General features: G+C 33.3%; 6 protein-coding genes across 6 annotated transcripts; 5 read left to right on the top strand and 1 right to left on the bottom strand.

Moving 5' to 3' along the window:
- On the top strand, positions 271-1,759 carry LOC104776339 (ethylene-responsive transcription factor RAP2-13-like). Its single transcript, XM_010500380.2, has one exon. It carries the CDS (start codon positions 763-765, stop codon positions 1,618-1,620), a length of 858 nt encoding a protein of 285 aa, XP_010498682.1. The 5' UTR covers positions 271-762; the 3' UTR covers positions 1,621-1,759.
- Positions 4,077-7,243, bottom strand: LOC104776340 (endoplasmic reticulum-Golgi intermediate compartment protein 3). The gene is made up of 13 exons (XM_010500381.2): positions 6,890-7,243; positions 6,633-6,706; positions 6,474-6,557; positions 6,310-6,390; positions 6,076-6,156; positions 5,828-5,920; positions 5,442-5,621; positions 5,284-5,351; positions 5,143-5,194; positions 4,859-4,912; positions 4,678-4,770; positions 4,525-4,591; positions 4,077-4,422 (listed from the first exon to the last, which is right to left on the bottom strand). The coding sequence occupies exons 1-13, from the start codon at positions 7,029-7,031 to the stop codon at positions 4,331-4,333; spliced, it is 1,161 nt and encodes a 386-aa protein (XP_010498683.1). The 5' UTR covers positions 7,032-7,243; the 3' UTR covers positions 4,077-4,330.
- LOC104776341 (probable trehalose-phosphate phosphatase C) lies at positions 7,934-10,027 on the top strand. The gene is made up of 9 exons (XM_019239889.1): positions 7,934-8,133; positions 8,684-8,824; positions 8,923-8,994; positions 9,112-9,216; positions 9,285-9,341; positions 9,435-9,536; positions 9,606-9,683; positions 9,769-9,842; positions 9,949-10,027. Exons 1-9 carry the CDS (start codon positions 7,996-7,998, stop codon positions 10,025-10,027), a joined length of 846 nt encoding a protein of 281 aa, XP_019095434.1. The 5' UTR covers positions 7,934-7,995.
- Positions 16,944-18,083, top strand: LOC104776343 (F-box protein At1g22220-like). Its single transcript, XM_010500383.2, has one exon. It carries the CDS (start codon positions 17,004-17,006, stop codon positions 17,946-17,948), a length of 945 nt encoding a protein of 314 aa, XP_010498685.1. The 5' UTR covers positions 16,944-17,003; the 3' UTR covers positions 17,949-18,083.
- LOC104776344 lies at positions 19,774-21,110 on the top strand. The gene has a single exon (XM_010500384.1). The coding sequence runs from the start codon at positions 20,033-20,035 to the stop codon at positions 20,981-20,983; it is 951 nt and encodes a 316-aa protein (XP_010498686.1). The 5' UTR covers positions 19,774-20,032; the 3' UTR covers positions 20,984-21,110.
- On the top strand, positions 24,153-26,369 carry LOC104776345 (putative pumilio homolog 8, chloroplastic). Its single transcript, XM_010500385.2, has 5 exons — positions 24,153-25,141; positions 25,232-25,394; positions 25,465-25,628; positions 25,712-25,967; positions 26,061-26,369. The coding sequence occupies exons 1-5, from the start codon at positions 24,207-24,209 to the stop codon at positions 26,163-26,165; spliced, it is 1,623 nt and encodes a 540-aa protein (XP_010498687.1). The 5' UTR covers positions 24,153-24,206; the 3' UTR covers positions 26,166-26,369.

Genomic DNA, 26,986 nt, shown 5'->3' on the forward strand with positions numbered 1-26,986 from the left:
TATATACTTATTTAAGAAAACATGGATGAGGTTACTGTAATTCAGTAATTCATACGAGGTTATTATTATTTAAATTTTGCCAACATGCAACAATCTTTAAAAAAAAGTATCCGATGTATACTACAAAAGAACAAAAACAAAATTTATTAGACGTATTTCAGATTAATTTTTAAATTTGAGAAATACGAGGAGGAGATAAAAATAAATAAATAAATAAATAGTGATGATATTACACGCCAGGCCTCCTATATAAACAAGAGCCAAGCTGAAGAGATAAGTGTGTATCATCGGTGAGGCTGAGAGTTATTCACTTACAAATAAAAAAAACCAAACACTTGGGTGTCTTCTTCCTAAAAAAGTTTTTCTTCTTTCTGATTTTCTGCTGAACTTTTTATTCTTTGCAAATCCACCCCTTAGATCTGTTCTTTGATTTCTTTCTGTTTGTAATCTGTCTTTGAATAGTTTTGATTTTTACTTGTTTACACAACAAATCAAACTCTTGAAACTGTTTTATAATTAAAAAAGCCAGGTATTTTCTGAAAGAGATCAATCTTTTTTATTTTTGATCTTCTTCTTCTTCTTTTCTTTGTAGATTGAATCGTTTGTGTGGGTATTTTTTAAATTCCCTCCTCTCAAATCTACACAGAGGTTGTTTATTTTTAAACCTCTCTAGAAAAACCTTGTTCTTTACTTTTTACAAGAACCAGGAGTTTTTTTTTTGTTTTTTTTTACTACAAAGCTAGCTTCTAAAAATATATATAAATGGCAACTTCTATGGATTTTTACAGTATCAGTAACACAACGTTTCACCAATCTGATCCATTCGGCGGTGAATTAATGGAAGCGCTTTTACCTTTTATCAAAACCCCTTCCGAAAACGATTCATCCGCGTTTGCGTTCTCCACCGTACCCACTCCGATTCCATCATACCGGTCTGATCTCCACCAAAACCACCATCTTAGTCCTAAACCGGTTTCGATGAAACAAACCGGAGCTTCGTTGCCTAAACCGATGAAGCTATACAGAGGAGTGAGACAACGTCACTGGGGTAAATGGGTGGCGGAGATCCGTTTGCCTAGGAACCGAACTCGTCTCTGGCTCGGAACCTTCGATACGGCGGAGGAAGCTGCTTTGGCTTACGACAAAGCTGCGTTTAAGCTGCGCGGCGATTTCGCCCGGCTTAATTTCCCTAACCTCCGTCACAACGGATCCAACATCGGCGAGTATCAGCCTCTTCAGTCCTCCGTCGACGCTAAACTCGAAGCTATCTGTCAAAACTTAGCCGAGACGACGCAAAAACAGAAACAGGTGAAATCTACGAAGAAGGCTACTTCTCGGAGACGTTCGTCGTCAACCGTCGCCGTGAAACAAACGGAGGCGGCGGATTCGGGAGTGAAATCGGAGGATTACTCCAGCGCTGGATCTTCGCCGACGTTGACGGAGAGCTACGGATCTGGTGGATCTTCTTCGCCGTTGTCGGATCTGACGTTCGGTGATGCGGAGGAGGAGATTCATCCGCCGTGGAACGAGAACTTTGCGTTGGAGAAGTATCCGTCGTACGAGATCGATTGGGATTCGATTCTTCAGTCTTCTTCTTCTTCTTCGAGTCTTGTAAATTAGTTGATGCCGTAGGGGTATTTTAGGGAATTTAGAGGTCTCTATTATGGAAGTTTTTGGTCATTGCAGGGACTTTTTTATTATTAGGGGGCTTTTATGTTAATATTAATAAGTTGACGTACGTTATTGTAATTATTGTTAATCTCTGCGTCGGTCTGAGCTGGGTTTTTTGTCATGCTTCGACCGTGCGAGTTTTTTTTTTTTTTTTTTTTTAATGTAATTTTTTTATTTTAATATATTCTGTAGTTTTAAAAAATCGTTGTGTTAATTCGAAGTTTTTCTTATTAGCTTAAATTTATCTAAAATTGGCGCAAAGAAAAAAATACACCTTTTTAACTTTTTAGTAACCAAGTGACGATGGTTTGGTATAAGCCAAATAAGGTGATCTCCAATGTGGAAAAAATATCGATTAGAAAACTACTATATTTTTGGTTGATAGTGAAATGAAAAATTTACGGAGAGGCACGCATGCTCACTCACAAGTTATATATAAACCCTTAGGTGACCATGAAAGGCTAGATTTATTATGAATACGTATAATCTTTTATTCTCTTATTAATTTCAACTATGGCCTTGATTGGTAGTGTATATAAGTGAGCATATAGATTTTAGAAATCCAATCATGTTTTGTTTAGAAAGCATAAAAGGAACATAAAGGGAGCATAAAAGGTTTTTAAATGCTCTATAGCCCAATGCTCCTAAATGAAGCATTTCCCAAGCATAATGGTTTTAAAGTTATTAAAATACAATTTTACCCTCATTAATCACCTAGAGTTTACTATAAATTCACAATAATATTTTTGACCTAACCCTAAAGAAAACGCATCAGAGAAAAGTCTGCAGCAGCAAACCTCAGCAAACCTCGTAAGTTGAAAAGCAACTCTTCCATTTTTTTAATCTTATAGCCAAATTTCTTGTGTATATTCATATATGATGCAAAGGGTACGAAGATGTCTTGTTGTTTTTCTTGAAGATGATGGTTTTCATTGTTTCTCATCTATTATTACCTTTTTGTTTTTTAATGCAACGTCTCACAACATTTTTTGTCAAAGCCAGAAATATAACATATAATAATATTGTAAACAGTTTCAACATGTCGAATCAAGAAGAACGTGTGCAACCAACAAGCAAGGTATGAGTATATATGTTTTACGTACATGTTGATTTTTTTTTGGTTTGTGTGGTGGTTGAGATTATGTTTTATATGTTTTTATGCTTACAAACTATTTTTCGTATGATTTGTTTCATTTATTTTAATATTCATAAGTTATTGTTTCATTTGATATTATGTTTATAAGATGTTTTAATTTGTTTTTCAAAATAAGTATTTTAAACTATTTCATTAGCAACAAAATCTATATTTGTATATTTAAAATGTCTAATTTTGTAATTTTATGTCTAAATGCTAACAGATGTACCAATCACATATCATTGTTAATATATTAATAGCATACAGCTTATGCAGCATACTGCTCATGCTGCATAATGCTAATGCTCCACTAACAGTTGTTCCAATCAAGGCCTATGAGATATGCTGCAAATAAGTTCTCATACTAACAACAAAAATATCCCAATTGCACGAAGGCAAAATGGGACAATATTAAATAATAAACACAATTTGAAAAAAAAAGAAAATCAAAAAACTTTTCTAAAATCTACAGCACATTCAAATGAAGCAGATGAAATAATAATAATAATAATAATAATAATAATAATAATAATAATAATAATAATAATAATAATAATAATAATAATAATAATAATAATAATAAAAGTGCATTCAAAGAAAAAAAAAATCATTACAAGAGAAACAATAAAACCTAACTCTAAACTAATATTTGATAAATTAATCATTACTAATACATTAATATTCAATAAATTGATTAAAAAATTTAGTCCCAAGTTAGAACAATATAAAATTTACATCATTGATAAAATAATAAGATAATAATTTCTTTTTGAGAAAACTATAAATTTAAACAAAAAATTCTTATTTTAATTAAAATTAAAAAAACGATAAGTATTATGATTCCAATATTATTAATTTGTGAAGATGTACCAACAACGACTCAGATTTTTAAAGCTAAACTTAACAAACTTAAAACTAGGAAGTGTTGCTTAGACCGTAAATGAGGTAGCATCCTGAATCTATTTTAGTGTCTTTTTACCCATTGCTTAAAGCTAATCTAAGAAATCACTAACTCTAATGATCACTAAACGTAGACACTAAAAAGAAAAGGCCAGCTCAACAACATCAAACAAGATCGATATATTTAGATTTAATCCAAACTTTTATTACTGCATATACCTGTTACAAGCAGTCAAACATTTATCGTTTTCTTGAAACCCGAGACCGGCTATGGTCAGTCAAACCACAAACCATCTTGATCTTATGATTGTATCCCCATTAGAGAGACCTGCTACGTTTTTGTGTGTTTTAAAACAAAAACAAGCTCAAATTAAACTGAAGAAAACACTCGTTTGAATTGGAAGATACATAATTTTACACTTTGTACGTTGCCTATGAAGAGAGATAGGGAATAGTCAAAGGCAAAAAAGTTCAGATCCTGGAACATGTTACAGTACTACAAAACTCTTTAAATCGGGTGATCACCGCATTTTCGCCAAATACAAACCTAACGTCTAACTGTAAAAAAACCCGTCGTGATGATTCTCCAGTCGCTGATGAAGAAAGTGGAGGATATTAAACAACTCAGTTGAATTTACCAATCTCCATTTTCTTCTTAATTGCTCGTTGTCCATGGTATATGAACGAATCTAGTATTCCCGATACCGTGAAGATACCTGCAAATCAAAAGGTATATATATTTAGTTTCCAATTTGACGATAACATATCACTAGTATGTTTAATGTAACTGAACGGAGAAGAGAGATTATATCCATTACCTCCAACTATAGCACACACATTTGTTAGGAAGTGCAAGAACTCCACATGTTGCTCCTCAAATATCACCTAACAACAATCAAATGAAAATGAGTTTTTGAGACATAGTTTCCATTTGTATTCATTAACATAATACCAAAAAGCTCCAAACAGACCTTAATTGGTGAAAGATCATAGTAAAAGAAAACACCAGGTGGGGATTGCATGCGACCTCCTTCCATGCCCTGGAAATGTTCTGTCACAGAGAACTGCCAAAAAACCAAAACCCATTTGTTACATTTTACATAAAGGAAAGGTCAAGATGTTTAAACAGAGATTTGGTGATTTAGCTTTTACCTGGTTTGACTGAATAGTATTCTGGTGAACATCAGTGTATATGCTGGGTACCACCTGCAATTCCACACCACAATCATTACAGCAACAATTTATAGTACGCAAAAGCTAAAACCGGTGGAGAAAATAAATTGTATTTAAGAATATCCTCATACTTCTCTATCAGCAAATTCAGATAATAATAAGCCATTAAGATCTCACTAATGCCTATTCGAAAACATTTATCTAATGTATTGTGTACCAGGTGAGAATGTTATCGATGGAAATAATGAAAAAATGAGGCATACCTTGATAAAATATTGATATACACCACTCTGTTGCCCCTGATGCCACTGCACACTGAGAGAACCAAGAGAAAGTTTCAGAAGATAAGATGATTGGAAAAGTGATAACAGGCGTGAGTAATGGCTTGGGGAAGAAGTTTTTACCCATCTAGAGGGTTCACTACACCAGGGAAAAAGTCCCCAAAGGCCAATCTGTTGACCGTGTGGCTAATCTGTGTAGAGATATAATGATGTCAGGACCCAATTGAAATATGAGCAACTTTTTAAAAGAGAAATTGAAACAAGAATAAAACTTCATTTACATTGTAGTTGCCTTGCTGGAACAATAACATATCATGAAATTGAAAACCGGATTGATGAAAGCTTTGCCCAGGAATGAAATGAAAGTTCCCAGCAACTTTATTAACTTCCAAGAAACCGTGAACATTACAACCTTCACCTTCTTCGTCTTTGACCTTTTGCACAAAGCCTTCTCTTTTACACTGAGATGGAATGAGTAAGAATTATCATATACTAGATGGAGGGTGGACGAAACGAAAGACCATCCATGCTTTCTTCAGTTACATCAAGTTTTTTTCTTAGGCAAATAGATCCCATTTAAATTTAAACCAATAAGACATCGCTACTTTCTTCAAATCAAGGAACATGATCAACCAAATTTGTTGATATTAAGGGTATGTCAGTATACCTGGTCGATTGATTCAGGGTCTGAGAGGGCCCAACCTTTCTTTCGGTAAGCTTCACGAACTTCCTCACATGAATTACAACAAGCATCATCCGACTGTGAAGTGTAAGAAATGACATGCAAAGAGGATCAAAAACATTTCACCAATTGAAAATGGGAATAATAAAATCAACACTAGTGAACTCTGTTGGAGATTTTCTACTGCAAGTGAATCACATGTAAGAGAATATTATCGATTTAGGGAAGCTTACCAGTTCGGCTCCAAAACAGGAACCACAATATGTTTCATTGTGTTCCAACCTTCCACCATGTTTCTGTAGTGGTTTCTCAATCTGAAGATGAACAATAGCAATATGGAATCAGAGACATAACAAAGCAAAAAAATACAGAACTTCAACAATTTCCAATCGCTCAAGACTTCTTGCAATGAGATCAGATATAGAACTTGAAAAATGAAAGGTCAAATCCTTTGAAAAAAACCTAACCTTGGTATGACCAATTCCGTCTTGCTTTGCCTCAATGACATTGCCAGAAGAGTCTAATCTTCTTTTAATTATATCATGTCGCTGCAACATAATTCAAAATCAGACAAAGTGTACACACATATCGCAAAAACAAGAATGGAGAAGAACAATCAAGCAGCACATACCACATCAAGGTGCCTCTCTCCACTAATATCCATGGAATCAAGACTAATAATCGAACATTGCAGCGCAGGGAATGTAACATCAAACTGCAAAAAATTGTATATGATAAGTTACTCCTTTACAAAAACTCAAAGCAGTAAGCAAATGAACAAAAATTATACATTAATGCGTAGCTTCTCTCCTCTTGATGTATCAACACGAAGCTGAGTCTCCGTCACCGGATGAATGTAAAGCTCTACACAACAAAAGAAACAAAAACCCACAAAATTAAAACTCAAAACCCAGAAGTAAAAAACAAAACTTTGGAGCTCCAATTCTACAAAGCATCGACCTTTATAGCTTCCCCGGATCAAACTGGATCCAAAGCTACGAAAAAAAAGAAGAGGGGTATACATATAGAAGAATGTAATGAACTTACGAAGCTCCGAGAAGAAGAGAATAAGCATGACGAGAGAAGAGACGAGGGTGATAACACCACCAGAAAGAGTACGCCTGTAGAAATCTTCATTGATTTTAGGGTAAGCGTCCAGATTCCTCAATCTATTCATCACGCCGACCATTCCCTTCCTTAACTCGCCGTTTAGGGTTTGGCTTTAGCTCTCTCTCAAACTAGTACTATTTTGACCAGAGAAGGAGATGATTCAACGGGTTAATCACAATCCCCCTGACCTTCTTTTGACCTTTCAAGGATCTCTACCTCTCTCTATTTTCTCGGAATCTCCTCTCTCTCTCTCTCTCTCTACAAAAAGCTCTTCCCCAAAATAAGCAAGAGAATCACAGAACCTCGCAAACGACGTCGTATAAATTATTTTAAGCTCTTTATTATTATTTTTAATTCTTTTCTCCAATTTTTGACCTTTTGGGCTCTCATCATCATTTATGGCCCATTTAAAATCCTTTTTTTGTTTTTTTTACCATTTGTAAAAGAGAAAAATATGTTTTTTATTTTATTTTAAATATGAGTAATTATGAAAATGTTAGTCAAACGAATTAGCAGAATCCATTAAATGAGAAAATCTTGTGATACATATTGTTTGATCATCTTCCTTAAAAATTTATGTAGATTTCGTTGAACTTTGATTAATTTTTGTGAATTTTAATGTAATTAATACGTTTCTATTTATTAAAAAAAAAGTCAAAAGTCTGATGCTTTATTTTTCCTCATGCATGAACCATTTAACAGCCACACAACTGGAAAACTCCATATGTATAGGTAAACCCTATATTCAAAGAAATGAGAGGTTTCAATTTAATCTCATTTACTAAATAATGATTTATTCAAAGATATGTATTTCTTTTCTATATTACCAAAAATCTTTACTTTATTAGGAGAATAGATTTCTATATTTATGAAATCATTAACTATCATGCGCATGTCATCTTCTATAAATTAGCTTTTTACTTATATATATATGAGCCTAAAGAGTAGTTTGTGCAACCACTGAGAAAATAGATTATAGCCTCTACCTAGCTAGTGTTTTCGCCACCGCCGAGTTACTCTTATACCTCTCTCAGATCGTTGACATGAAGATTAAGAATGTTACCGGAAAGGTCGAGACTTTGGTCGATTCGTTGAGGGATTTGTCTCCGACACGTATCAGATCTTCCTCCTCTGATGAACTCATAGCATCCGAGAAAGATGACGAGATAAGCTCCTGGATTGTACGTTATTATATTTTGTTTTATTATATGAACTTTATTTTGTTTGGATGACATCTTTCAAATGATGTTCTTGTTTGGAAATTAATTTCTTCTAAGTTTTCCTAATCTAATTTGTATTTGTGTTTAATTCTCTATGTTTCGTATATAATTTACAATTTCCTATATGAATTCCAGTATTTAGAATCTATTAGCTTAGATAATAGATGTTGAATCATCGAGCACCTATATATATATATATATATATTTGTTTTAATAAATAACAAAAATAAACCAAGCGTTGATGGTTTGATGGTAAAAATAAACCAAGCGTTGATGGTTTGATGGTAAATAATTAGAAGAAAATATATAAATTTTATTTTTTCTATAGGTTCAATATTTACCGTAAACACATTATTTGACTAATCGAAATGATTATGTTTTAGGTTTATTAGAAAAAGGAAAAAAAAAAATCTAAGAATGGGCTATTAATTCCATGACTACACTCTTCATACCTGGTTAATTATATTATGGATTTTAGGCTATTTTGTAATCATTTTATTTTTGGATTTAGGCTCTTCATCCGTCGGCATTGGACATGTTCAACAAAATCATGAGTGATGCAGAAGGCAAACAAATTATCATGTTTCTTGATTACGACGGAACTCTCTCACGAATCACTGAAGATCATGACAAAGCTTACATAACCGACGAGGTTTTTTCTTTCTCTTGATCTTGCTTCATCATGTTATGGTTTGAGTTTAGTTCTTGTGCGCTAATATATATATATATATATATATATATATTTTGTAGATGCGTGATGTTGTAAAGGAAGTGGCTATACATTTCAAGACTGCGATCATAAGCGGCAGAAGCACAGACAAAGTAAACTCTCCATCAACAATAATATATTTGACTATATTTGAATTTTTCTACGTGCATGTGTATAGATATAGTAAACTGTATAATGTTACATGAGATATGTTTTTGTTTGTTTTTCAGGTTCAGAGTTTTGTGAAACTCGCTGGAATCCACTACGCCGGGAGCCACGGCATGGACATTAAGGGTCCGACAAATACTGATGAGGTTTTTTTATTTATATTTTTGGTCAATTTTCCCGAAATTTGTGAGACAAGATTTGTTGTAATACTATCTGATTAATCGGGTCATTGCAGAGTAATCAAGAAGTCATGTTTCAACCTGCAAGTGACTATTTACCAATGATCGACGAGGTTCCCTTTTGTAGTTTCGTCATCTTTAGTTTGTTTACTTCAATTGTGACGAACTAAAAACGAGAATTTGAATTGTTTACTATACAATTTCAGGTGGTTAATGTTTTAAAGGAAAAAACAAAATGCATCTCTGGAGCTACGGTTGAGAACAACAAGTTTTGTCTATCGGTACATTTTCGTCGGGTTGATGAAAAGGTAGGAAAAAAAAAAAAAGTGTTGTCTGCGATAACGTACTAAATGATGTAACATGTTTGTGCTCCACAGGGATGGGCTGCATTAGCGGAGCAAGTGAGATTGGTTCTCATTGATTATCCGAAGTTGAGACTGACGCATGGCAAAAAGGTAACATTTGACTAGTCACGTAAGTTAAATTTTCAAATGTAATGTATTATTGTATTAAAACGTAACTATTTATCGATAAAAACAGGTGTTAGAACTCCGACCTTCCATCAAATGGGACAAGGGAAAGGCTCTAGAATTTTTGCTAAACTCATTAGGTGTGTGATCTTTTTTTCTTTCTTTTAAGATTTGACTTTCGTAATTCATACTTTTTGTTAATGTTAGATCTGTTAATCTGAAAATATGTTTGGTTAAATTAAAATATAAGATTAGCAGAATCTGAAGATGTGTTACCGGTTTACATTGGGGATGACCGTACTGATGAAGATGCATTCAAGGTACACTAAACCAAAAAATCATCATGCATAGTTGATTAAGGATGTGATATTGACGCCATAAAGCGTATTTATAGGTTTTATGTGAAAGGGGACAAGGTTTTGGGATTGTGGTCTCAAAAACTATAAAGGAGACCTACGCCTCATACTCTCTCAAAGACCCATCTCAGGTATATTCTTTCATGATTTTTAAAAAGATAAAAAAATGTATGAATTGCATATAAGATTTATATACTTCATAGTCACTAGCTATCTACAGTGTTATACTAACTGCAATGTTATAATGTGCGATGCAGGTTAAAGAATTTCTGGAGCGTTTGGTTAAGTGGAAGAAACAAAAACTTGGAGGAGATGAAGAAGAAGTGATTCGTTAGACAGATGAAGTACTTCGTGTGTCTCGTAGCAAACTAAAAGGAGAGACCTTAACTTTTAGATTTTAAATTAAGTTGCTTCAATGAATAATACTGAAAATACTAAACTTGTCATCAATACAGTCTTGTAAAAGTATTTACATGAATTTTCTTCTATAAGATTTAGTGTTTTGGTTCTGGTCATTAGTCATCATCGAATTTTATGTCTCATTGTCATTGGCAATGTTTAAACCAATTTGTGAGACCCGTTTAGGTCCATTAAAGGCCCAGCCCCTTTGTTAAGCAAAAATCCTAAGCGAGTGTGTATATATGTGTACGTATTGTCTTCTTTGTCATAGCCGCTTACAAAGTTTTCGTTCCAACTTCGATCACTCTCTTGTTTCCGTAAATCTGAATCTCAAGTCACCATCACCATTCTCTTTGAGATCAAGTTCCACGTTACGTCGATCCGTAGTCACCGCCGCTTGAGTCACCGTTTGTCTCCGTCGTTCACTTCTCTCACTGGAGTCGAGATCCATCACCGGTGGTTCGTTTGGGTAAGGAAATCCAAACATTAATCTGTTTCCCATCTTCTACAAGTCACTGTGTTAGCTTCTATAATCTGTTCCTTCTGTTACAAGTTATCTGAAAGTTTTGGTTGTTGTTTCTGGTTGCTTCTGTCACAAGTCGGTTCGTTGGCATCTGCAAGTTGGGTCGTCTGCTGTTGTTTCTGTTTCCTCCGTCTGCAAGTTAGGTTGTCTGGTTCCTTGGGCAGTAAGTCTCTTGTTCCTTTGTTGTGGTTTTCTAGTTCTGCAAGTTCTGGATTAAGGTGTTGAACAGTATTCTCCTTGTACAAGTTTCAGGCTAGCCGCTTTCAACTTCTCCATTCCTAGTTTCGTCGTCTTCAATCAGGTGGGGGAGGGATTTGCGGATTCATAACACCTCATTTACACTTTTGTGCATCTGATAAGCGTTAGTTTGAAGTTAGATACTATTGATTGTTGATTGCTAGGTTGTTAGATTAGTAATATTTAAATGTTTTAATGCTTGTTGCATGGTTATATGGTTACGTGAGATGCATGTAGATTATTAGTGTTTTAAGTCGTAAGGGTTGCTCCATGGTAATATGAGGACGTGAGATGCATGTTGCTTGTTAATGTGTTATGTTGTACTTTAGTCTTTGTGTTGAGAAAATTATTAAGAAAATAATTAAAAACGGGAATTGAGAATGTTGGACTGTAATGAACCGATGGGTTCATTATGGGTCATAAACCGCTGACGAGCAGTACGGGAAGAATCGAGCTACGGGCCGTGGTCTTCTAGGAATGAGGTTTGGGAGCCATATAAAGTGTTAATGGCCAAATCTATAATCAAAGTAAAATACTTAATATATTATGAAAAATAATTGTGGTGGTATGTCGTAGTCTTTCACGCAAGTGAAAGCTATATGCTTGTTATCTGATTTTATGCTAGTGTTTGGAAGTTGCGTGAAAGTCTATTTGTGAGGTTATGTTTCGGTGGGCAGTGTTGACCACCTCACTGAGTAATTAATTACTAACTCTCTAATCTTTTCTCTTCAGGTCACGGTAAGAATCTCGAGTAGTTGCACTAGTCGTCTTGCTTTGTGGTGTGTTTTTGGGAACGTTGGGTTTATTATTTTTACCGGTTATTCTCTATCTTTCTTTTACGTTCGGATTTCTTTTTATTTATGACATTCTTTTATTTTCTTTTAACAAGACTATTGAAATATTGCATTAAGGTTTTTATTTTAATTAAGGAAGGATTTTCTGGAAATATGAGTAACTTAGTATTTTTATTATATGGATGTGTTTAAAAATAACCTTTTAGTAAGAAAACTAGTGTAGTCCCAAAGGGTTTGGGAGCGGGTCGTGACACAATTGGTCGGAAAATATATTGATTACTAATCAACATGTATGTAAAAAATTATGTGATTCTTTGAGAACAAATTCTTTTAATAATGAAAATAGACTTTTACAGTAAAATCTCTATAAATTAATAATGTTGTGACCAATACACTTTATTAATTTATAGTGAAATTAATAATTATTATTTTATAGTGTAAATTAATAGTAGGTATATTTTTAATTGTTTAAATTTTTAAAAATTATGAATTGACACAATATTTGCAAAAGAAAGTTAGAATTTCGAAGGTTGTAAATTTAATGGTATTGAAATTGAATTTGAAATATTTAAAAAATATTATTGACAATGAATTACAAATACTATGATTTTGACCATCTAATGGGCGTACCTCTCGCTCAGAATTTAGGGTAGTTTGGGATGTTTTTTTTATATGGAAAACAACCAAGCTCGCTCCAATTCTTGGTGTTGATAATCAACATTTAAAATGCTCAATTCTCTTGGATGTTTCTAGAAGATCTCAACGTCTTCTATCTCTGGGATTCCAGAAGCTACATCATCGTGTACCTTCCTCAGCAACGCAACCACAATCCGATAGATTTTTTCTCTGTCAACATCGAAGAAACCGTCCACAACCACGTATGATTGTCCTTTTCTACCTAGCGTGTCTGCCATCTCTTTATGTTTGAGGGAACAATATCTTTCACCATTCAACACGATATGGTTGCAACTGAAGTTCTCCTAGCGTATTGACCGTGCGGAATTAATGGAACATATTTTTTTTGTTCCGACATTTGCTTATTCGACAAGAGAGCCAATCTAGCAAGAGATGCTGAGACAAAAAGATAAAAGAAATCTTGGTAAATTACACATACCAATCAGTAGCAAGAGAATATACCACACACAAACACAAGGCAAACGCATACACTAAGACATAAAATCCTTTTAATAATATTTTAAGATCTAACTGTTATATAATCAAGATTTCTAATCCTTTTTTGGTCAATTATGTTTTTTTATTCATAAAATGCTTAAAGATAAGAGTGTTTTGGTAATAAGCCACCATCGTTTTCGAAGTTAAATAAGCCATCGTTTATTAAACAAGAAAATATTTCAAGTTGTTTGCTCTATGAGTTAAACAAGAAAACATATTAACTATTGGTCTAATATTACCAATTTATAGATCATGGATGCCAATTATCTATTTAGAATTTATAAATAGATAATCATCCCACACTCTTAGATCATGCATTTCTTTTGCACACAAAAATAAACTTATAATAATAGATTAATTTCTAATAAAGGACATAAAATCTCTCCAAAAATGTAAATGTTCAACAGTGAGAAGGTTAGCATTTTTGATTTTTTAATCAACTACAAATGTATATTAGAAAAATAAACTCACTCACATTCTTGTGAGACTTTTTTTTGTACATACCTTGTACTCCATAATCAATAATTAGAACTCGGACCTTCCATCAAATGGGACAAGGGAAAGAGACTCCCAAATTTTTGCTAAACTAGTTAGGTGTCCAAATTGAGTGACAAGAAAGTTGCCATTTGTAGTGTTTTTTTGGTCTGGTTTGTTTGTCTTTTGTTTGCCCCCATTTTCTCTCATGTCTTAGTGTATGTGTTTGTCTTGTGTTTGTGTAATATAAATTTCAGTGTGTTTATTTGCTTTATGTGAAATTTACTAAGCTTTTTTATTATTTTGTCCCACAAGTTGTTGCTAGAGTTGGCTCCTCTGTTTTTGTAAAAAACAGCTAGTTGCCATTTGCCATTTGTAAACAACCAGACAAAAAAAACATTACAAAATTATAAATTTGATTGTTTTTACCCATTTCTTATTATTATTATTATTTGGCATATTCAAATAATTTTTTTTATAAAGAAGATGTTGTTATGATATGGAAAAGCTAATATGTGGAATTACACGACTTCTTGGAGTCGAATTTCGGTGAGATATATTAGAACATGGTTGATGATTATAAATATTTGACCACTAGCAATGTTATAATGTGCGATGCAGGGTAAAGAATTTCTGGAGAGTTTGGTAAGTGGAAGAAACAAAAACTTGGAGGAGAAGATGAAGAAGAAGAAGTGATTCGTTAGATAGATGAAGTACTCCGTGTGTCTCATAGACGGTCCTGCTATACATGGGACTAGTAGCAAACTAAAAGGAAAGACCTTAACTTTTAGATGTTAAATTATTGTTTCAATGAATGATACTGAAGATAACTTGTCATCAACACAGTCTTGTAAAAGTATTTACATTAATTTCTTTTATAAGATTTAGTGTTTGGTTCTAGTCATTAGTTATCATCGAATTCTATGTCTCATTCTCATCGGCAATGTTTAACCCAATTGGTTAGAAAATATATTAATTACTAATCAACATGTTTGTAAAAGTTTATGTGATTCGTTGAGAACAGATTCTTTTAATAATGAAAATAGACTTGCATATGGAACTCACTGCAATTTAAATAAATAAATAATTGTTTGAAAAAACAATTTAAATAAATATTTTTTGATCTCATCTACTTTATTAAACTATGCGAATGTATAAATTTACAAATAGAGTATATGATAGTTCGCGGCTCAGTTAATGTTGACGTTTTCGGGTAAACAAAAATATGAATCTATATAAAGATGTATATTACTCAATAAGCTAATGATTAAAATCGTCATAATCTATAGTTTAGTCGTTGTCAAGTGTGAGTTGTGTAGCGGCAAGTCCGGAATTAAAATCCTATTATTCCCAATTTCCTATCCACTTCCCATAATATACTCTGGTCTTGAATTGCAAGTAGATTCTACTATAGTTTTTGGATTTTGTTTTTCAAAAACCAATTTTTTCTCCATTCAAGATTTTACATTAAATAGATTTCCTAAAAATTAGGAAAACTAGTTTTTAGCTTTTCTTTACAAATATTAACAAAAACTAGGATCCACATAATTACAGATTTTAGGGAAAACTAACGATTCTTTTTATTTTTTTATGTTTCTTTATGTAATTATTTTAAAAATAACTTTCTTACAAAAAACTAAAATCTCAAAAATCAAAAACCAAAAACTAAAAACCAAAATCTATAATCTAAAAACCATTTAAAAACCATCTTCCATTCATGACCTCTATTGCATTTTTAAAATGTTAGGATTGGTATTATTTTTTAAATTTATTCAGGTTAATAACTTAGATTAAAAGACCTAGAGTTATTATTATTTATTTTTTTTAATTTCCTGATAGCTTAGGGAATCAAAAATTTAAAAATATAGTGTCGACAGAATGTATTCCTTTTCCTAGCAAAGCATATTCCATTGTTTTAAAAAACCAATTAGAAAACTAGAATTCAACTTAACCCATTTGATTTTTAAATATTCCGTCTGGGATATTATATCCAGTTGAAAGAATCTTCTATTTTATAGTTTGGATCCATTCATTTCTAATTTTGTCTTTAGAACAAAGAAAATATTTTTCATATTGAATCTGATGATTACAAAAGCCAAGTGGACAAGTTTACAAAGCCACAAATTACAAATAGGAATCAAGCATATGGTAAAACTCAGTCATCAACAACACAACCTTCGACCTCGACACTAAACCACCCTCCACTAGACCATCATCATCAGATCACCACTATTTTAATTAGTCATTTTAACATTAAAACTTAAAAAGTGATGTCGTTATAAACATTGTTAATTATCACTGATAACGAAGTTACAATTCAAAACTAAATGACAATAAGTATTAAATACACTAACTTTCAACTAAAAGCTTTTTTTAATGGTGCACGGAGCATTGCAAAATTTTTAATTGCCGATAATATTCCTCATTAAAAAAAAGAGAGTTGTTTCATTGATTCTACGAATAAAAAAATGTGTCGTATTTAGTTTAAATATACAATGTGACCCTTCAATCTCTTCCGGAGGCCAAAAAGTTCAGATTTTGCATTCATCGTACATGATAGAAGTATTTGTTAAATTATGATGTGTTTTGATTTATATATGAATGGTAATAACAGAATCTGGTGAGTTGATATTGTGATGTCTTTTGATTGATGGAATTTTCACAAATTTAAAATTTATCTTGTTTGATAAAAAAAAACTATTTATATATCAACAATTATATGAAACGTTAACTGGCTGACTTAATCAACATAATAACTCACATTTTTTTTTCAACAATTAATTTTTTTTTTTTTTTTTTTTTTGTCAATTTCGCAGTAATGACTATATACATTTTTGTTAGTAAATTGATATAAGAAGATATGAATCAAGTGATCAAAAAAATAAAAAGATATGAAAGGACTATAAGATTCAATTATACGATTCTTCTTCGATATTTCCCGGTAATGATCGAGATAATTATTGTAAACAATGTTAAAATCAGCGTGGACCGTTCGATCAAGAACGCTTATAGAGACTGTCCGATGTCTCGTATTGAAAACATCAAACGAGCAAAAAAAAAAACAAAAAATATTTCTAATTTTGTTTATTCGATTTTCCCAAATAAAAATATCATTAGAGGACGGCATTAATTGAGTCCGACATGCCTTAAAAATGATTCTTCTTTGTTCTTTCTACTTTTTATTTTTTTATAATATAAAAGTAAATATATTAAAAACCATCATCTTCCTTTTTCCTTATTTAAACTCCTCTGTTTACACTCCCCAAACTCTTAAGCAAAATTAATTGAAAGTGAGAGAAAAAAAAAAGACACAGAGAGACTCTCTTTTGTTTAGAAGTTTTTAAAAATAATGGACGTTTTTGATGGCCTTCCTGATCCGATCATCGTCGACATATTGAACAAAGTTGGTGACGTTAGAACCATACTTCGTTGCAGCTCCCTCTCCAAACGTTTCAACTCGCTTGCACCACAGTCCGAGTCACTCATCCTCCGACTTGACCACTCCGAGTCTGATTCACCCAACATTTTCCGATCTTTATTCAACTCCTTCCACGGTCTCCTCTCTCTTTTCTCTAAACCGACCAAACCGATCCCAACTCCGGCTCTATCTCCGAGTCTCCCTTCCAAGATTCTCTCACATTTCGACAAGATCAGGAGTTTGGACGTAGAGCTTCCACGTGGCGATGTAAAACTCGAGAAAGGCGCAGCCGTTAAGTGGAAAGCCGAGTTTGGGAAAACTCTCAAGAGCTGCGTCGTCGTTACCTTCCGTTCCGCCGCAACCGTGTCTCCTCCCGTCGCCGTCGACGGTGAGTCGGACGCCGAGTTCGTGAATGGACTGAAGACGCGTGTGGTGTGTACGATAAACTCCTTGATGGCTGCGTCGACTCGTCATTACTTGATGAGCGAAGTCGTGAAGGAGCATGAGGAGATGGAGAGTTTGGTAATACGTGACGTAGAAGGAGAAGGGATGGTGGTGATGGACGCTGAAGGGCTTAGAGAGTTCAGATCGACGCGTGGGGAAGACGAGGAGGAGCGCGTGGTGAGAAACCGGAGGAGTGTGGTACCGAGCGTGAAGATGAGTATGAGACACGCGCCGTCGCTTAAGCTTAAGAGTAGTGGTGTATGTTTAGAATCCGCGACGCTCGTGATCGTAAGGCCAAGCGGAGTAGAATACGACGTCGGAGATGATGCTGAGCTGGCGACGGAAGCTTTCGCCGGAAACTGTATGTACGGTGAAGCGGTCGTCGCTCTGTTAAAGTGCAAGAAGACGGCTTTAGAGATGAATTCATTTTAATTAAACTTTTGTTGGGCCTTGTTTAATGGGCCTTGTGGATGATGCTTGTAAAATATGTTTTTCTTTTCGCTCTCTCACGTGTGCCGTGTGCGCATTTTTATAATACGGTGTACAAATAAAAGTTGGCTTTACACTTTTCTTGGCGTTCAAATTTGGTCAATCGTTCGAAGCATATACGGATTTTGATCCTTGCGACAAAAAGATTCATTAACATGGCATGAATGGTACCTAAAAACGTCAGAAGTTTATTTCTAAAAAACGTCAACCAATCCATGTTGCATCTTGTGATCAGTTTAGTATGAAACCTATGTAGCTTAAAAGTACACAAGCACAGTATGAAAGATACATATACATTGTTCTAATAGGCTAATAGCCTATTTAAAGAGTTATTAAAACGTGGACCGGTTAGCTTAAAACACTAATAATTTATGAAAAAAGGCATGATATAACATGATACTAATTTAAGAAATGACGGCATTAAAATCATGATTCCGTAACATTACATGATTGATAGAAACTATATAGATGTGGAATTATTATATATGCCACTCGATTGTTTACCAAACATAATTGTCTTTTTTGGACGTTGAAAGAACCATACATTACTATAGCTAGTTCTTTACCGCCGCTAAGCATCATCACCTTCTTCAGTTCTTTAAACTTATATTCCCTCCGGTTTTATTTACTTGTCATTCTAGAGAATTTCACGCAAATTAAGAAATTATGTAAATTAACAAGTTTAATCTCACAAATAATTTCTTATTTTATTTATTGTGTTAATTTAATAGGGTTATATTTGAAACTTTATTGTAAAAATTACATTGGTAAATGAAAATGACAAGTAATCTAAAACAAAAAAAAATCTTTTTAGAATGATAAGTAATAAAATTTAAAATTAAAAAAAAATCTTTATGAGTAGTGACTTAAAATTTAATCATCAATGGTTTTAGATTCCTTTGCTTTAAGTAATAAAGAATCGATAAATGATTGATTCTGATATCATTGAAAACACCTAATCTATTCCTGTAATCATTGTCGTAGGCTCGTAACCATCGAGTAGCATTATGACCAAGAGGTCGTTGATTAATCATTAACACACTAAATAAATCACGTTATTTGTACTTTTCAAAGCTGCGGAATTATATAAACGTGAGGTTTATACGATCGCATATGTGGTCCATACATTTAACATGATTAATTATCAAAACGTTTTAGTTCTTTGCAAACAAATTGTATAACAGATTAATATCTCTTGTAGTTGTTAAGCAAAGCTTTTTATTAGTGCGGATATTAGCTCAACTATAGCCCATAGTCACGAATGATGACTAAATCCAAAACACTAAAGAGAAGTGGTAGCCAAAACCATTTTAAAATTGGCATATATATATGTGATGTTTGATCAAGTAATTTTCTGTTCTAAGCATTTAATTAAGCAATCTTTAGGCCATTGGTTTGGTTATGCTTTACAATATTAATAATGTTAAATAATTTCATATTCGTAGTGAAGTTCTGATAAACCTAATTCTGTTTTGGATTTCATAGGAGAGATTCAAGTCGGATTGAATACGAGAGATACAAGTCAACATAGTTTGCATCAATTCAAAGAAAAAAACGTTTTGTCGTCAGTTCTCTTTCATTCATTTAATCTGGTATAGTAAAGTTGAGATCATCAACCATCACCATTGTCACATTCGTATCCGCCTTAAAAAAAATCTATATAAATAACAAAATGTCTTTTACACCGATCGGTTAATATATATGCGTAGAGTTTTATAAAATATTAATACATGGTTCGTGGTTGATAACTGATACTTGATGGTAGTAATCAAAACCACATAATGATGATCAGTTTACTTTAATATATAGTTTTAAATAAAAAAGATTTCTCAAAAGCTAAAGCTTGCGAAGCTGTCAGCACAAAGGTCTAAAATAAACAAAATTTAAAGGAAAAAAAAGAAGAAGAGGAAAGCAATTTTAAAACCAGTAGCAGAACTCATAAAAAGCTAAAACCACCATCATCAAGATCGATCCTATATATCTAAGAAACAAATCGAAGAAGAAGAGAAAATCAAATTGGAAAAAAAATGATCAGAGGAGGAGGAAAGTCTTCAGGTTACTCAGCAGATTTGATGGTTTGTTTCCCTTCAAGAACACATTTGTCTTTACCTTCCAAATCCATTTCTACCCCTTCTCCTTCCTTTAACCGTCGTCAGAATGCTCCACACCACCGCCGCAGCCTCAGTAAGCTCTCTGTCAGCGGCGGTGGAGTCCGTCAGAATCGCGGTGGAGGAAGGGAGATAGCAGAAGAACCAACGTCTCCAAAAGTCACGTGTGCTGGTCAGATCAAAGTGCGGCCGAGCAAAGGCGGCGGTACCGGTGGGAGCAAGAACTGGCAGTCTTTGATGGCGGAGATGGAGAAGATACATAGAAGCAAGTCGGAGAGTAAGTTCTTTGGGATCAAGAAAGATGTCATGGGCTTCTTGACTTGTCTACGTGACCTCAGCTTTTATTTCCGGTGTTTCGGTGCGTTTCCTCCTGTGGATGTGATCTCAGACGATGATGGAGAAGAAGAAGAAGAAGAGGAAGAGGAAGAGGATGAAGATGATGAAAGCTCGGGGACAGTTTTCTCGAAATGGTTTATGGTTTTACACGAGAAGCAGAACAGTGAAGAGTGTGTTGACGAAAAGGAAAACGCGTTTTCTGATGTAGAAACTGCGGTTCCGCCGCCAAACGCGTTGTTGCTGATGCGGTGTAGATCTGCGCCGGTTAAGAATTGGTTAGAGGAGAAGAAAGCAGAAACAGAGGAAGGTGGTAACACTGAAAAACTGAGCGGAAGAGAAGAAGAGGAGAATGATACAGTGAGAAAGAAGAAGGATTTGAGATCGTTGATGGAGGAAGAGACGAAGAAGATGAATTTGGTAGTGATGGATTACGACACAAACTATTACAAACTCTCTGCAGACATCGCCAAAGAAACTTGGGTTGTCGGTGAAATTCAAGATCCTCTGTTTCGTAGTCGAAGCTGGAAGAAGTGATCTTTTTACTCCCTTTGTAAACATTAACACTTTTTCTTGTAAACTTGAAGTAAGTTTTTGTATTTACAATAATACTGTTGTGAAAAAAGATTTGAGACTGGATTCATACAATGTTTTTACCTTGTTACGTAAGTCCAAGTTTTTGTAGGTACAATTTTTTTTTTATTACTAGATGAATACCGGTGCTATGTGCGAGCTTATGACTTACCGTTTTTTAAATAATTTTGCTACTGTATAAATATATTTTTTAATATATGTAAAGATTATTTTTCTTTTCTTAAATTGTAGAAATTTTGAAAAATATAATTTGATGTTGATTTTTTTAATACTTCACGTAAGTTTTCTCATTTTGTAATTGAATTATTAGATACATGCATGAACAATTTTGTTTAGAGAGATTCTTGTCTAAAACGTCAAAAAATATATCAAATAAAAGCTTGATCTAAGGAGGCATATTTTGTAACAAAGAGTTTTTTAGTTAACTAAATTTTACATTTACGTTAGCTCCTCAATTTCTTGAATATAACTCTAGAATTTGTTTTTAATAAGAAGTTCATATAATTTTCGTTTTGACAACTTTTAAATATTAGAATATGAATACCAACATTCATGAATTTATTCAACTATCTTTCTCGTTGTCTCTGTATTTTTCTAAACTAACATTCTACAATTTTATTCAACTATCTTCCGTTTGATAGTTAACAAAACCTTATTCTTCTTCATATATAAAAATTTATTTTTAGGGATAAACTTTCATGAATTTCTCTACAATATTAACCAATATCTTCACTACTGATGCAACTCTTCAAACTATTGACAAAATTGTAACGCGTTAACCATATGTTCATATATTCATGGTTTACGCCAAGAGTAAGAAGTGACTCTTTGATTCACTCCTGATACTCTTTTGACTTTTGGTTATGCATCTGTTTTCTTGATACATGTTCTAAACCCCTTTAAATTTATTTAGTTAAATATTGAAACTGTTTGTCATATAAAAGAAATAGAAAACATGAAAGATGTTTTATATTTCTTTTAGTTTAGGTTTGTTTGCTTTTAATAAGGATAAATATGTGGCATTTTCTCCTGACGTATCACTCAAATAGAGAGAGTTGACCATCTTTCGTAATTACTACGTCTGGTGCACAAGTCTTTTATTACAAAATTTCTTACTACATAATATGTATGTACGTGGCCCAAGTTTGTGAGATTGATAAGTGATGGTACCTTACCTACCAAACAATTCGATTTACTCAAATCATGAAAATCAAAAAGTCCAGTGGTAGAATATATGATTGGTTAATGGCCCAACTAAACACACAATAAGAAGTGGGAAAGACATGCACATGATATCATCGATATGTTTCAAGCCCATGTATATTGAATTATAGTTTGATCCAAATACAAAATCTGGTTACGTACGAACAAGATACTAATCGACGTAAACATAAGCTTTAGTGCTTGACGTTGACGCAGAAGCAACTGATACTTTGGATGGTGACCCGAAGAGTGGAAATTGCGAGGAAGTAAGACTCAGGGAAGCCATAATACGCAGCTACTAGCAATTAAAAGTGGTCAAAAAGTGAGTAGCTTGTGTCAGAAGCCATCGTTTTCGTTGCCTTCCCTAATTTGGAAACTATATTAATGATATTCCTGGTCATACTTATGTCTTGACTCAAATTTATACGAACAAGAAATAGAAACTATTGACTATAGGAAACCAATTTCTAGAGCAATAGTCAATATATTACGGTCTGTCTATTAAGATCGATGATTATATCAGGAAACTCCAATAAATTCCACGTAGTTTCCAATAAAAAGATGATACGTCTGTAGACAAATTATGAACATATAATTTGTTTCACGAAATTAAATTACTTTGATTTCTTACTTTTGTTTTGTTATTGTTCTTGTGTATATGTAATATAATATAGCATTCAAAAGATTTGTTATCATTTTAAAAAAAAAAAGAAAAAAAAAAGATTTGTAATAGTTTTGTTTCACGATTCTTTTATCCACAGTTAGATACTGTATTCAGTTTTTTTTTTCTTTTTAGATACTGTATTTTCAGTTTGCGCTATATATATTGAATTGTATTTTCCAAAAATATACGTATATCGAATTAGTGAACTACTTTTTTCCTCGGTTAAGTAATATATGCAATGCTTTGAAGCGTTTAATATAGAATAAATACACCAAAGTTACAAATGTGGGTAATTTTATTTATTTATAATGAATGACTATTGACATTAGAGTTAAACATTTAAATCGACGTGGACCTTGAGCCTAAACAATATGTGTTATTCTACTTATGTTTCATAGCATTATATGAATACATTAATAAGAAAATAGCATGTTACTTTACGTTTTAAATAATATTTTAAGATTTAACTGTTAGATAATTAAAATTTCTAATTCTTAAAATGCTTAGAGATGTAAATTTTAAGAGTGTTTTGGTAATAGGCCACCATAGTTGTCCAAAGTATGTAAGCAAACATTTATATATATATATATATATATATATAAAGATTTTAAGTTGTTGGTCTATGAGTTGAAAAAAAGAAAGAGTTAATTATTGGTTTATAAATAGACAATCATCCTACAGTCTAGATCATTTATCTCTTTTACACAAACAAAAATACTGAAACATATAATAATAAAGACCTTATCAAGAACATAAGTTCTCTCCAAATATTAACGTTCAACTCAGACAAGGTTAGCATTGTTGATTTTTTAATTAACAACAAAAAAGAATATGTTTGAAAAATAAACTCACTCACATTCTTGTGAGAGGGGACATATTTAATTTTAGAGATACAAACCTTTTTTTTTTTACTTATATTCTAAAATAAAACGTATCTAATAGTCCCCAATTATTTTTGTGTAATTCAGATCTCTGACAAAGATAGTAACAAATGAGTAAATCTTGCCCTTTTAATCGCATACTCTTTAAATCCAATTGACTTATTATTATTAAGAGAATTAAAAAGTTTACAATAACACATCATTACTTAATCGCTTAGTAAACTAAAAAAAAATATATATAATTTGTTTTTAAAAACCCTTCCCTTTCTCTCCTTGCTCTCTCTCTCTCTCTCTTTCTTAGTGAGCTTCTCAAACACTTTTGTCTTTTGTTTTGTTTTTGTTTCTGTATAATTTGTGTTGTGTGCCTTTTAGATTGTGTTCTGTGTGTGTTTTTCTGTTGAACAAACGAGAAACAGAGATGATGATGAGAGGTGAATTTGGAGAAGCTTCGTCTCCTCCTTCGTTTCTCTCACGTTCTCCTTCTTCTCCTCTTCAAACCCAATCACATCATCACTCTCAAAACTTCAATCGTCATAATCAAAATCTCTTTCTCGGTGACTCAGCTTATAGTTCGAGTAGGTTCTGTCTCAGATCACCGTCTGATTACTCGCTTTCGAGTTACTTCTCGAACGGGTTGTGTTCTTCTGAAGATGCTTCGTCTCAGTTCGCTTCTCCTCCACTCGATGGCATGATGATGACGAAGTGTAATCTTGGTGGTGATGATTTGGGTCTTTGCGAAAGTTTCGATCTTTTAAATGTTGGTGAAGAAGGAGACAAGACTCTTCCTCATGTACGAACAGATCAGACACATCACCATTACAACAACCAAAGGAGCAATTTTGGAAACTATGAAGCTAGTGGTGGTGATGGTGGGTTTCGTTATTACTCTGGTTTTGGTGTTGATCAAAAGGATCAACCTTTACTGTTCCCAAACCAAAACGATCAAATCCTCAATTCTGTGAATTTAGGATTGCAGAGTTTTAACAACAATTACTCTGTTCCATCAATGGTTCATCGAACATTGTTTAATCATCAAGGCAGTAGCAGTAACAAGCCTCCTCAGAGTCTTCTTCCTAAAGTATCTGAGTACCAGGGTTATGTTTACATAATGGCTAAAGATCAGCATGGATGCAGATTCTTGCAGAGGATCTTTGAAGATGGAAGTGCTTTAGATGCTATGATAGTTTTCAATGAGGTGATCCCTCATGTTGTTGAGCTTATGATGGATCCTTTTGGGAATTATTTGATGCAGAAACTTTTAGATGTTTGTAATGAAGAACAAAGAACACAGATCATACTCATGGTCACTTCTGAACCTGGTCAGCTTATTCGTATGTCCCTCAATGCTTACGGGTAAGAGTGTTCTGTATATATTTATGTTTACTATATGATCAGTTTGATGTTAAGTTAAAAGGTTGTATTGTGTGTGTGTGTGTGGTGAAGTACTCGAGTTGTTCAGAGATTAGTGGAATCAATCAAGACCAGGAAGCAGATTACTCTGGTGAAAACAGCTCTCAGACCTGGATTTCTCAATCTCATTAGGGATTTAAATGGGAATCATGTAATTCAACGTTGCTTACAGTGCCTTAGTACAGAAGATAACGAGGTAAAAAAGAGAGCTTTGTTTTTTTTTCAATCTTTAGCTTATGGATTACTGATATAATTACTCTTTGTAGTTCATCTTTGAAGATGCAACAAAGTACTGTATAGATATCGCGACACATCGACATGGATGCTGTGTGTTACAAAAGTGCATTGCTTATTCCAGTGGACAACATAGAGAGAAGCTTGTAACTGAAATCTCAAGAAACAGTCTCTTCCTTGCTCAAGACCCTTACGGGTAAATTTTACTGTTTCATGTAACAAAGTATTGAACCTAGAGACATCAATGTAATAAGATTCTTTTTCTTGATCAAATTGCAGGAACTATGCAGTCCAGTTCGTTCTAGAACTGAGGGATTTTTCTGCGATTGCAGCGATGCTTTCGCAGTTGAAAGGGCATTATGTAGAGCTTTCGATGCAAAAGTTCAGTAGCCATATGGTGGAACGATGCTTAACACATTGTCCAGAGAGCCGTCCTCAGATCGTGCGTGAACTCATCTCTGTTCCTCATTTCGATATACTAATTCAAGACCCGTATGCCAATTTTGTCATCCAAGCTGCTCTTGCTGTCACCAAGGTACAAAAGCCAAGTCAAGTTTGAAAGTTTCTTTTAATATTCCTAACGTTTTGATTCTAGAGTGTTCAAGATTTTGTGGGATGTTAATGACAGGGTTCACTTCATGCCACACTTGTTGAAGTCATCAGGCCTCACTCGATTCTGCGTAAGAATCCTTATTGCAAAAGGATCTTCTCAAGAAATCTCTTGAAGAATTGAATTTCAGAAGGCTCATTCTCTGGTGGAAATAAGTCTGTAATTTCAAAATGTGTTGTTGTTGTTTTCTTCTTCCTCAAGTTTGTTTGTTGTTATGAATAATCTCGAATCCTACTAAGTGATCACTCTAGGCAATGTCTACTATTCAGACGATGTTCTCCTGTTGTTATTTCATGTACTAATTTGTTCTTGGAATGAAATTTTATGTTGTTGGTACCGACCAGGTTTTTTCTAAATAGGTTTCGTCTTATGAGGCCACTTTATTTAATTTGGTTATAGTGAAACTAGGAAAAAAAATTCTTTTGATGTCAAAAAAAGAAGAAGGGAAATATCAAATTATCTAATGAATGAGATTTCATTTTCCCGATACTAAACATCTAAATATTGAGATATTAAGATAAAAGATTTGACTATTTCCAAATCTGATTTTCTAGTATGTAAAATTAGGTATGAAAGATTCTAATTTTGTTAGTAGAACTATTGTTATGAGATCGTGATATTTTTGTTATAGAAAGGAGGATAATAACTGATTTTCAAAACAAATGATTTTTATTTTATTTGGAGTTCTATGTTTAGTAAATTAATTGAGATATTTACGCTTTGAAACCAAAAAATGAGATATTTATGCTATGGATTCGAATATTTTGCAAACTAGTTGAGATTTTAGTTGAAATTTTATAATCAGTATTAATTTTAACCAAATATCTTGTAGTAAATCTCAACTGACTTGCAAAATTTTCGAAACTTTGAATCAATAGAAATATGTTGGTACGAGGTTGAAACCTACTTCCAAGGACTAATTAAGATAATATATTCAAGAGATC

This window comes from Camelina sativa, chromosome 3 (assembly GCF_000633955.1).
Source record: "Camelina sativa cultivar DH55 chromosome 3, Cs, whole genome shotgun sequence".
In the NCBI taxonomy this organism is placed as follows: Eukaryota; Viridiplantae; Streptophyta; class Magnoliopsida; order Brassicales; family Brassicaceae; genus Camelina; species Camelina sativa.